A 12,371-nucleotide genomic window follows, 5' to 3' on the forward strand; every position below is an offset into this window, starting at 1 on the left:
CAAAAAATTCTACACTTTACTCTTGGGTGACTCAAACTCACAATCTCTTGGTTGGAAGTAGAGAGTGCTCACCACTAGAGCAAACCCACTCTTGTTAATTTCCTAACGTTAATGGACTATCAAAATTATGACATATAGTCCTCCGAATACTTCGACTCTTTTGTCCTCATTTTCTTTTGATGTGTTTCCATCAATATTTCTATTTTTAGCAAATGATTGGACAAGATGCGGAGCCAAGATTTGAAGTTTATGGGTTCGAGATTCTAGTTCTTTTAAATTACTGGGTTCTAAAATAATAATTTATACATATTTCATGAATTTCACAAAATAAATAAAAACTATTGAGTTCGACCGAACCCGTAAGCAAAGGGCTAGCTCCATCCCTGGATTGGACCATTCAATCAAAATGTTATATGTAACAAGCTAGGAGGACAACCTCGCAGGCAAAAGAATATACAAATCATTACGATACGTAATTGTAGTTATATTGGCGCCATTATAAAAAAGAAAGCTTTTTTAAAATTATATATTATTATCTTAGAATATTTATTGTTTGACGTGTAAAATATATTTGCCCATTTTTCCAAAAATAACCATTCAAAATGCCGATTACTGCTAAGAGCCACAAATGAATAAACAAAATGACCTAATGCGATAGATATCTAATCTACCTCAACTTTTCCGTGCGTTATTTTCATTCGAAAATCCATGCAAAAATTTCAAACTGATACAATGCATATAATACAACTTGAGATATGGAAAAGTTATATACGATCTTAATAAACTACCCGAAATATCATATTTAATTAAATTACATGTTTAACCTCTTTCAATGAGAGAAACTTTCAGAAAGCTCCACAACTTGAACATTTTTTGCAGCCTTGTCCTTTAAATCATCAAGATAATGCTGATAAATATATGATACAAAACCCCATATAGCCAACAACATTGACATCACTTTAACACCAGTTAACTTATCGTGAAGAAAGATCACAGCCAAAACAGGAGCAATAGGCAAACCTAAAATGCTAATCACATTTGAGAATAGTGAAGACACTTTGAAAATCAGCCCTATAGAACCAACTGAGAAAACTTGCCAAGAAATAGCTGTCCCAATTAAATTCAAAACATATCTAACTTTCCCTAATTTATACTCATCCATTTCTTTGTCCATCGTTTTCCACTCACCACTCGCGAAAAATCCAACTAAAATTGCCAATGTCGCAACTAATGACTGGTAAATTGACATCTCTATAATCAAACGAAAACTTTCCCTCTTAAAGATTTTCTGAAGAGCAAGCTGTGTAATAGAGAGCATCAATGCATAACCAGCAGATGCAGCAACTGTGGATAAAAATCCAATTATGTATTTTTTTCTAGACTTTTTATTGGACTGATCTTCAGAATTGTCGTTTTGGAGGACGAGGAGAGAAGAGGAAATAGTAAGAATTACTAATGAGTTGACAATATAAGGGGTGATTTTTTGTTTATTTAGGAAGAAGGAAAAAAGAGCATTGAATCCCAATTGACTAGCACAAATAAGTGAATAAGTTGTGACAGGGAGGTATTGTAAACCTATTGTGTATAACATACAATTTCCAGCTAGGAACAACCCAAGCAAAGTATAAAGTGAAGCAACGACATAAAAAGATGGTTTCTGTATTTCAGTGATCACTTCATGATTAGTTTTAGTTGATGTGATTAAGAGGAAAGGGATGAGAATTGGGAAGCCTATATTTTGTACTAATGTAGCTAACCATTTGCTATTTCCCCCTTTGTCAAAATATAATCGACCTAAGAGTGTACCTATGGCTTGGCCAGAGAGAACAAATGTTGAGTAAATAACCATTTGGATCCACCATTTGTACTGTACGAAGCTTGGAGCTTTTGACTGATCAGTTCCATTCTGTGAGCTCTCTTCAATTTTTGCTTCGTCATCTGCTGCAACAAATGCCATAAAAATGTTCTGCAAATTAATAAATGACTAGGAAGATGAAAACGAGTAACAATTTTTGGTCGTTTCGTGCATATGATTGTCATTGAACTTTGTCTATTATAACAATAAAGCCGCTAAATAATCTTTATATCATTGAAGTAACTCAACTACATATGTGTGATTTTCTCTATAAATACATATGAATTTTACACACTATAACACTATGAAAAAGTCAGCAAATGAACTTTACCTATATTTCAGTTACTAACTGAACTTTACTTACTATAACGAAAAGTAATTGGACTTTACCTGCTATAAAAATAATAGTTTAATAACTTAATGATTACAGTGGATAAAAATAGTGGCTATAAGTGAAATTAGTTAACCCTTCATTAAAGAAACCAAATACAGTTGTAAGAGGATTAGAAACAGCACACAGATTCAAAGATTGTGTTAGTTAGATGACTTTTGCTAGCTACAGTATAAAAACTACAGTAAATCTATTTGCTACTAGAAGATACACGGCTAAAACATTAGGAAATAAGAGCTAAGCGTGTGATAGTAATTAGCACTTTTTTGGTAAGTTTATTCTTTAGCTTTTGGACTGCCATGAAATCTTTACTTTCCCTAATCTATATGCGGCTAATAAGTTGATATATTATACAGATGACCAAAGAAAATATTTGATAATTAGAAAAATGATCCCGAGAAAAGAAGCTCACCTTGTACTTGTGATTGCACTACTACTGAAGTATCCCCCATCTTATAGAGTAGAGAAAAATCAAAAGAAAAAGAATATTTGTTGAAAACGAACCAAGAATAAGATGGTGCAAAAATAATGGTTCTTTGTATTTTGAATTAAATAGCCATTTCCCATTTGCTTATTTAAGTCGTAAATGGCGACTTGAATTTTTATTCAATTCTTACTGAATTTTAGGAAAGAGAACAATTTATTGTTTTGTGGTGGCTAAATCTTGGCACATCATCAGTAGATATCCCTGCTGTCCTTTCTCAAATTAGTAATGCCTAGTTTCGCGGTCCTTCCTGCTTGGTAGGTACTAATATTGTTGTGCCATAAATACGATGTCACTCTCTATGTATAGTATCTTCATTTCGTTATGACGTTATCCGTCTTGGAGTTGTACGTTTTTATAGGAACAATGGAAAATGCAATGTCGGACGGTCGAGTTTCCTCCACTCTTAATTAATGATGAAACTAACCTGAGTTAGGGAGTTAACTACAGTAGACTAGATCATAACTGAGTAGTTAGTTAATTATTGTTAGAATGAGTTAGTTAGTGAGTGCTTAGCTGGACATTAGCTGGTAGTTAGTTAGTGGAATAACAGATAGATGGATTGTATATATATATATGTGCTTACAAATGGTTATGTGACTAATGAAGTCATTTTACATTTCATTCTCTCTGTCGTCTCTCTACGATTCCTCTCTAGACCTCCATTATTACAGATTGCACAACAGATAACTCATTTTAATATGGTATCAGAGCCCACTGGGAATTAGCGTATCTCACATGAGCAAAGCAACATTCTCGATTAAGATTTACGATTGACGATGAATTACCAGAAAAACTTAGTCACAATCATCCCTTATTTTTGACCTCAAATGATAACTCTGGAGCTGTGCTAGTCTCACTGCAGCTACAAGGACCAGAGAATTACTCCATATGGAGCCGTATGATGAGAATCGCAATCATATGTCACAATAAACTAGAGTTCATCGAAGGCACATGCAAAAAGGAGGATTTGGTCCAAACTTAGTAGATCTGTGGGAGCGTTGCAACGCCATAGTGTTATCGTGGATTATGAACTGTGTTTCGCCAGAATTACTTTGTGGCATTGTCTATTCCTCAAATGCAAGCGTTGTTTGGGGAGAGCTGAAAGAGCGATTCAACAAGGTCGATTGTTCTAGAATCTTCCAGATTCACAAGCAAATTACAACAATTAGTCAAGGTACAAGCTCGATTTCAACTTATTTTTCGAAGTTGAAGCTACTTTGGGCAGAGTTTGAGTGTTTAGCCCCAATTACTGGATGTGATTGTGCAAAATCACGAGAATTTGTCCAATTCATGGCGTGATTGAAGCTATTACAATTTTTTATGGGTATCAATGAATCCTATGAGCAGCCGCGAAGCGAGATACTCATGATGGTTCCAGTTCCAACCTTAAACAAGGCATACTCCATGCTGACTGAGCATGAGAGTTAGAGAAGCATGATCAATATATTTCCTAGAGTCGAAAGGCTGGGAATCAGCAGAGACAGAGGAGAAATTATATTCTCTACTGTGACTACTGCAAATTGAAGGGTCATACTCGTGAAGAATATTATAAACTAATTGGATATCCATAGGACTTCAAGTTCAGAAAGAAGGCTGGTTTCAATACTGCTCACAATGCCTTTTTGGAAGAGAATGCAAAACCAGAGGCAAGTGGAAGCAAAATACAAAGTGGAGACAAAATCATGAATGCTAATACTTTGAGAGGTTCTTACTTCACACTTGAACAATATAGTCAAATATTGAAGCTGCTGAGCAAAGAAGGTTCAGAGAATACATGAGACACCTCCTCTGCAAATTTGGCAGGTAAAATTAAAGCTTTCTTAGTAGAATTGAATAAGGACTGGATAGTGGACATATGAGCTACAAACCAAATGACCTCTAATAAGAGTTTACTATATGATAAGGCAAAAATCAACAATTGTAATACTAGAAGGGTACATTTGCCTAATGGTACCACTACTACAGTAAGTCATGTTGGTTCTTACACTATGGGAAATACTGGAACTTTGAGCAATGTCTTATGCATTCCAGATTTTAAGTATAACCTTCTGTCCGTGTCTAAGGTCACAAGAGACCTATGTTGCTCAGCCACTTTTTTCCCCCACTTCTTTCTATTCCAGGACCTTTATAGTGAAAAGGTGAAGGTGATTGGTAGATAGAAGGAGTGACTCTATAGGCTTCCTCATAATCTTGAAAGAAGGAAAGACATTTCAGCAAAGGTGTTAACTGCAACACAAGGGAAAATGGATGTAGGACTATGGCATAGGAGGTTAGGGCATGCATCATTAGGAACAATAAAACAACTTCTGGGATTATCTCACGAAGATTGTAAAGTAGCAGTTGAAAATTGTACTGTGCGTCCTTTAGCAAGGCACACTAGATTGCCCTTTAAGCACAATGATAGTAGAAATGCAGAAAATTTTCAATTGTTGCACATTGATGTATGGGGTCTTTATCATGTACCTACTGTTGGTGGAAATAAATCGTTCTTGACAACTGTGGATGACCATTTTCGTATGACCTGGTTGTTTCTGTTAAAACTCAAGAGTGATGTAATTGTAGTACTTAAAAGTTTCTTCATAATGGTGTAGAATCAAGACCATAAAGAGTATTAGATCAGACAATGGTGGAGATTTTATTAACTCTGAATGTCATCAATTGTTCCAATCTATAGGGATTATACATCAGAAAACTTATGTATACATTCCACAACAGAATGGCATAGCTGAAAGAATACACATGCACATTTTGGAGATTGCAAGGGCTATTAAGTTTCAAGGAGGAATTCCTATGAAGTTTTGGGGGCAATGTGTTCTAACTTCTATTTACTTGATAAACAAGATGCCATCTGTAGCTTTGAATGGCAAATCTCCTTATGAAGTCTTCCACAAACAGAAACCCAGTCTAACATATTTGAGAGTGATTGGTTGTCTATGATTTGCAAGAAGGCTAAACAATCATGACAAATTTGCTCACATAGCTATCCCAACTGTCCTTATGGGCTACTATACAGTAACCAAAGGCTACATTTTATATGACTTAACCAATCATGTTTTCTTCATTAACATGGATGTTACTTTTAGGGAAGGAGTGTTTCCATTCAAGCACAAGGGAGCTGAACCACAACCCTTGTTCCAGACCTCTGAAGAAGACCATTCTACCATCTTCGACACCCCTCAGGACAACCACATGCTACCTAGAGATATTTCAATACAGGATGGAGATCCTCCACCTGATACTGAATAAGCTCTTCCACAATTTGAAGCACTTGATCCAGTTGCAGCTGAAGTTCTCCCACACTCTAAAATAACTGAATAGGGTGCTACTGAAGCTGATTTTCCAGCTGAGGAATCATCATCAGGAGATCTTGCTTCTGCACCATCTGAGCAGCATTTAAGAAGGTCTGAAAGAGATAAGAGGAATCCTGCTTAGATGACTTATTATATCACCAATGTCTCTGCTAATAGTACATCTTCCCTTCCACATTCTATTCATCATTACTTAAATTATGCTAACCTTAGTCCTCATTACAAGCAACCTTTACTTCTGTGGTTGAACCAAGGAGTTATCAATAGGCTTCTACAGATCCCAGATGGATTGCACCCATGAAGGATGAGATACATACCTTAGAAGATAACAACACTCTGGAGTTGGTCCATCTGCCACCAAGAAAACATGCAATTGGTTGCAAGTGTGTGTTCAAGGTCAAGTACAATGCTAATGGTGAATTGAAAGGTTCAAGGCACACTTAGCAGCCAAGAGATACAATCAACAAGAGGGTCTTGACTACCATGAGATATTTTTTCCTGTAGTCAAGATAGTGACTGTGAGATCAATGGTGTCCATTGCTGCAACAGAATATTGTCATATACACCAAATGGATGTGTATAATGCCTTTTTACAAAGTGACCTTCATGATGAAGTTTACATGGTACCACCAGAGGATTTTTCAAGCCAAGAGGAGCATAGAACAGTTTGCAGGCTTGTCAAATCCCTATATGGGTTGAAACAAGCTAGTCGATAATGGAATGTCAAGTTGACTGAAGCCTTAATTGCTCAAGGCTTCACACATAGCAACTTGGATTACTCTCTATTCACAAAAAGGCAAGGAGAGGATTTAGTGGTTATCCTAGTCTATGTGGATGGCATGTTAATTACTGGGAACAACCTGTCACTAATACAAGCAACTAAGCACAAACTACAACAATCCTTCAAAATGAAGGATCTTGGAGAATTGAAGTACTTTCTAGGGATAGAATTCAGTAGATCAGGAATGAACCAAAGGAAGTATGCATTAGAGCTTATCACAGACATGAGATTGAGTGCCTCCAAACCAGCCTGGACACCATTAGAATACAATCAGAAGCTTACAGTAAAAGAAATGGATGAACTCACAGGACACATAGATGATGAACTACTGGAAGACAAAGGGAAATATCAAAAATTGATAGGGAGACTGCTTTACTTGACACTGACCAGATTGGATATTGCTTTTACAGTCCAAACACTAAGTCAGTTCATGCAACAACCTAAGAGGAGCTATTGGGAAGCAACACTCAGGGTTGTAAGGTACATAAAGAAGGAACCGGGCTTAGGAATATTGATGAGTAGCAGAAAGACCAATAGTTTGACTGCATATCGTGATGCAGATTGGGCATCATGCACAAACACAAGAAAGTCAGTCACAGGCTTCATTATCAAATATGGAGATTCACTTATATCATGGAAGTCAAAGAAATAAAACACAGTATCAAGGAGCTCGACAGATGCAGAGTATAGGAGTATAGCATGGACAATAGCTGAGCTGGTATGGCTAATAGAGATCTTCAAAGAGTTGGGAGCAGAAGTAGAAGTGCCACTGGACCTACATTGTGACAGCAATGCAACTCTACAAATAACAGCCAACCGAGTATATCATGAAAGGACCAAGCATATAGAGGTTGACTGCCACTTCACTAGCATTACTAGAAATTCGGTAAAAACCGTCAAAAAAACCGATCAAAGTAGGTCGGTAATGGACAATAACCGTCCAAAACGCGACCATTAACATGTGGTCAGTATTTAGAAGGTCGGAAGGGCATACCGACCAACTTTGGTCGGTCAATTAAATTCAAAACAAAAGAAATTGCCGAAAAAACTGACCAAAGTTGGTCGGTATTTTAATTATGTAATTAAAAAATGCACCATCTGAGAATCGAACCGGGGTATGTATTGTGGTAGGATACTATTATACCATTAGACCATTGGTGCATTTTATTTTAAGACTGTCTTTTATTTTATTTATACTCTTTAATTGTATTTTCGCATGAAAATAACTGACCAATGTCGGTCGATTTTATTAAAAAATAAAATTACCGACCGAATTCAGTCGATTTTTTAAAATGACCGGCCGAATTAACCAACCGATTGCGGTCGTTTTTTTAATATTTATTTTAATTTATTTCAAATGAAAAACCGATCAAAGTTGATCGGTTTCTTGAAAAATAAATTTTGTGGGACTAAAAAATAGTTTTTCGCATTTTTTGCGCTAAAGAAAATAAAAACAAATTAAAAATTAAAATATTTTGAAAAATCGACCGACTTTGGTCGGTTTTTTTGCCGATTTTTTGACCGACCAAAATTGGTCGGTAGATCGCGGTTGGTTTTTGCCGAATTTCTAATAGTGATATAGGGAGAAAATACATCAAGGATTGATCAAAACACAACACATAGCATCAAAGGACCAGCAAGCAGACATCTTGACAAAGGGATTGTTAAGAGCACAACATGGGTACCTACTTTCCAAGTTAGGAGTGATAAATGTTTTTGCACCTACCAGCTTGAGGGGGAGTGATGAAACTAGAGTAACCTGAGTTAGGGAGTTAACTATAGTACACTAGACCATAGTTGAGTAGTTAGTTAATTATTGTTAGAATAAGTCGGTTAGTGTAGTGCTTAGCTGGACATTAGCTGGCAGTTAGTGGAGTAACAGATAAATGGGTTATATATATATTTACCCGGAAAATAGATAGAGTAGAATTTGTACGTAGTTCTAAGGATATGTGATATAACTTCACACAAATCCTAAGAGTAAATAGAAATATCGAATATTGATTGTAGAGAATAAAAGACAAGCAAGGCTGAAAAAAGGATGATTTATAGATTAAGCAATATGAATCAATCTATGAGGCTAAAGAAAGATAATTCTTCAATATGAGAATGTATGATGTCTAAGTTACAATGTAAGATGCCTTTTACAGAAAGATAGTCATCCCTTTTATATTGGGAGATTCTACGTTAGATATAATTAAAAATACATAGTGGGGAACCCATAATAAATCATCTTTTTCCTAATTCCCGCCGAGATTCTCTCCCTCAGTGCGGCTGCAACAACTCTTGTCCATGAGCTCGATCTTGATCGTACTCAAAATTGGTCGGAATTGGTCGGTTTCCTAGTTTCAGGGGCCGATGCGGGTGTGAGATCGATGCCGATTCGGGGTCCAAAAATGACTCGGGCTCGGTAATGGTTGGCCTCTGACCCTTAAGCTCAATTCTATCACATCTTATCATAATTTGATTCGGACTCGAGCCCGATAATGATTTCGAGCTCGGTATTTGATCTGTCCACGAAAATCAAAGCTCGTTCGTGCCTTTTTCGGATCCTATCTCGATATTATGAAGACTTTCTTCGATCCATTATATTTCGATCTCGATCAGACGTACGAAGGCCAAAATCAGTTTCGACCGTATATATTAGTCCCCTCGTTTCTCGGGAAGGATGTGACGAGAAACGATATAATTTCTCAACGGCTCGATCAGATAAATTCTGACGTTTACATCGGGCTTGATCATGACGCGTGTGATAGCTGTCCTGTCGGTTTAGTTTTTAAGGCATTAAATGCTTGTCGGTTAGCGGTCGACCACTAGCACCACCGAACCGTCGCCATGAACCTATAAATACCCGTTCCTTCTTTGAATCAAACTCTACTTTTGCTTTAATCAAATCTCTAAATCTTCTTATTCTTTTTGTCTCCTCCTTTTTGCCGCCTGTAGAGCCATATTCGTTAGTACTAAAACCACTAGTTTTTCACCTTCCTTTGCTCTTCTTCACTTATTCAAATGGCGAAAACTTCAAAGACTATACCGTAGAAGGAGAAAGCTTCTAGCTCCTCTTCCTGGCCGTCCGGCGGCAAGGTGCCGGTGGAGCCGCTTCCCCACGAGTATGTTCCCGGCCCGTGTATTCTAAAATCCGACTTCAAGGTCAAAAATCCTTCATCGATCCCGGGCCGATGTAAGCATGTGTCGATGTACATGTGCTCAATAACAGAGGGCCATCTCGAGGCTGTGAAGATGGACTGCAACTGGGGGCCCAAGGTTGAGGTGGATATTCCTGTTCCCGAAGAGGGTATCACCGTTTATGTAGTGGGGTTCTTAAGTGTTTACACTTACCCCTTCACATTGGGTCCCCTCGACCTAGTGATTATCAACTTTTGCAAAAAGTATCAGGTCACCCTCGGCCAAATCCACCCCTCTCTATGGCGCATAGTGATTATGCTGCACTTCTTCTCTAGCAAGGCTGAGGGACTAGAGTTTACTCTAAGTCACCTCATGCGGTTGTATCGGCCTCGAAGGCCTTGACCTTGAGCATCGATGAGGATAAGAATCAGGGTTGAATGGGTCGTTTCATACGGGTGAGGACCCGTGATATTATCCCAAAAGAGAAGATGTCGTTCCCTGAGTAGTGGAACTTCAATCGTAAGTGATCCTTTTAAATTTTATTCTTCGTACTTTCTTCGATTTCACCTAATATCACCTTTTGATGTGCAGCTGTTCCTTGGATGACTCATGCGGTACCAGACCTTGAAGATTGGGTTCGGAAGTTAGCCTCGACTTCCACCTACGCCGAACGCACATGGCATGATTTGGCAAAGGGTAGGTGGGAGGCCAAGAATCATGGTAAGGATCTCCCTTTTATGTTCTGAATCATTTTTTATACCTTGTTACTAATTTTCTTTCTTGCAGGCCTGACCAAGGATGCCATTTTGAGGCCCTCAAGTGGCGAGGAAGGAAACAAGTCCCCAGTTTCGAAGCTGGGGGAAGATAAGAAGAGGAAAGCTATTTTGTAGTCCGAGGACCCCGAGCCCAAACCTCGAAGGGTGAGGAGAAAAATAATCGCCCTCACGATGGACTCAGTCCAAAAATTGAGAGACGAAGAAGAGGAAGAAGAGGAACACGCTTCAGCGCTGACGGTCCGACCTAGGACAGATGTTAAAATCAAGCCTCGTATCGAGGAGGCTCCTGAAAAGAAATCGGGTGGGGATCCCCACCCCGAGTTACCAGAGGTCGAGGTCGTTTCTCGAACAACTACAGCTACACCGGACAGGGCCGGTTCTGAGACCCCGAAGGTTGATCAGAGCATTCCGAGCGACTTGCTCGGGGTCATGACAGTAGGCCACTCGCCTTCTCTTCCGGCCTTTTCTGAAGAGGCGTTAAGGGAAGCTCGAGAGTTGAAGGCCCCCGATATAGGCGGAGGCTCTAGTATAGGAGATCCCTTTCAGGACTTCTTTGCTGGAGTCGATGATGCCTCCGATCTTAGTGACGCTTATATCTTTTTAGAAGAGGCCCAACGTCTCTTATCTCGGGTAAGAATCTATTGTGTAGGCTTTCGCCAAACTTGTGTGTACCTTCGCCAAGCTAATTTGTGTTTTCTCCTTTTGTGTAGGCCTTTGTCAAGCTTCGAGCTGACCTCAGCCAGTGTAAAACCGAGCTCCACAAGGTCTCGGAGGAGAAGAATGCTCTGAAGCTTCTTTGCGGCCAAAATGACGAGGCTATAAAGGATCTTGAAGCAGATTTGGCCAAGGCTCGTGAGGAAGAGGCTGCGCTAGATAAGCAGGTAAGCACCCTTTTGATAGAGTTCGGACTCGACCCAACTGTGGAAGCTAACGCTTCGTTGTCTCAGCTGCAACAAAAGATTGAAAGGATCGAGTTACTTCGGGGAGAAGTCGATCAGGTCAAGGCTGATTGTGATCGGTGGAAGGGTAACATGGACCGCCTGGCTACAGAAAAAGAAACTGCCTTGGCCAGATTGTCATCGGCCGCGGTTCAACTTCGGGGTGCCAAAGAGAAAAGTTCGGCCCAAGCCAAGAGGATCGAAGAGCTCGAAACCGGGCTTGCTGAGGCCAAGGTTGAGGTTGAGAAGATAAAGTTGTGGCGAATAAGTCCATTGCCATGTACCAGGCCGATGCTAAGGCTGCTCAGATGCAGCTAAGGGAGGCTTCTGACTGAGAGCAATGGGTTATCGACTTGGCAAAGTGTCAGTCCTAGAGAGAAACACTTGAGGAAATTCATACTCGAGGTTTTGACCTCTCCGAGGAGATAGCCCGAGCCAAGGTGTTTGAGGCCGAAGCCTGGCAGCTTGTCTCTTTCGATGACGAGGACGATGATGAAGAAGGCAGTCGAGGCGGATCCGATGAGGGTCCTAAAGGAGAAGTTATTCCCGAAGAAGAGGTCGAAACCGGCCGTAGTTAGGACTTAGTTTCCCTTTTTGCAAGACCTTTATCGGTCCCTTGTATATAACTTCTTCTATCGATATATAATAGGAAACTTCTTTTGAATGTCTTCTTTGTTCAAATGTGTTTTGTGCTTTTGCTTTGTGAAAA

The 12,371-nt window shown here is 39.1% G+C and overlaps 3 protein-coding genes across 4 annotated transcripts; 2 read left to right on the plus strand and 1 right to left on the minus strand.

Annotated features, from left to right (window-relative positions):
• Positions 1–629: 629 nt before the first annotated feature.
• Positions 630–2,861, minus strand: LOC104102539 (probable purine permease 10). 2 transcript variants are annotated; one of them, XM_009610270.4, is made up of 2 exons: positions 2,659–2,861; positions 630–1,941 (listed from the first exon to the last, which is right to left on the minus strand). In XM_009610270.4, the coding sequence occupies exons 1-2, from the start codon at positions 2,696–2,698 to the stop codon at positions 830–832; spliced, it is 1,152 nt and encodes a 383-aa protein (XP_009608565.1). In that variant the 5' UTR covers positions 2,699–2,861; the 3' UTR covers positions 630–829. The 2 variants fall into 2 exon arrangements, with proteins under 2 accessions (XP_009608565.1, XP_009608566.1); XM_009610271.4 differs by having other exon boundaries at positions 630–1,938; positions 2,659–2,860.
• A 4,088-nt stretch (positions 2,862–6,949) lies between these two features.
• On the plus strand, positions 6,950–10,838 carry LOC138904920 (uncharacterized mitochondrial protein AtMg00810-like). The gene is made up of 4 exons (XM_070193416.1): positions 6,950–7,410; positions 9,766–9,932; positions 10,040–10,117; positions 10,735–10,838. The coding sequence occupies exons 1-4, from the start codon at positions 6,950–6,952 to the stop codon at positions 10,836–10,838; spliced, it is 810 nt and encodes a 269-aa protein (XP_070049517.1).
• A 57-nt stretch (positions 10,839–10,895) lies between these two features.
• On the plus strand, positions 10,896–11,980 carry LOC138904921 (uncharacterized). Its single transcript, XM_070193417.1, has 2 exons — positions 10,896–11,354; positions 11,435–11,980. The coding sequence occupies exons 1-2, from the start codon at positions 10,896–10,898 to the stop codon at positions 11,978–11,980; spliced, it is 1,005 nt and encodes a 334-aa protein (XP_070049518.1).
• Positions 11,981–12,371: the final 391 nt, after the last annotated feature.

Source organism: Nicotiana tomentosiformis, chromosome 2, assembly GCF_000390325.3.
Source record: "Nicotiana tomentosiformis chromosome 2, ASM39032v3, whole genome shotgun sequence".
NCBI lineage: Eukaryota > Viridiplantae > Streptophyta > Magnoliopsida > Solanales > Solanaceae > Nicotiana > Nicotiana tomentosiformis.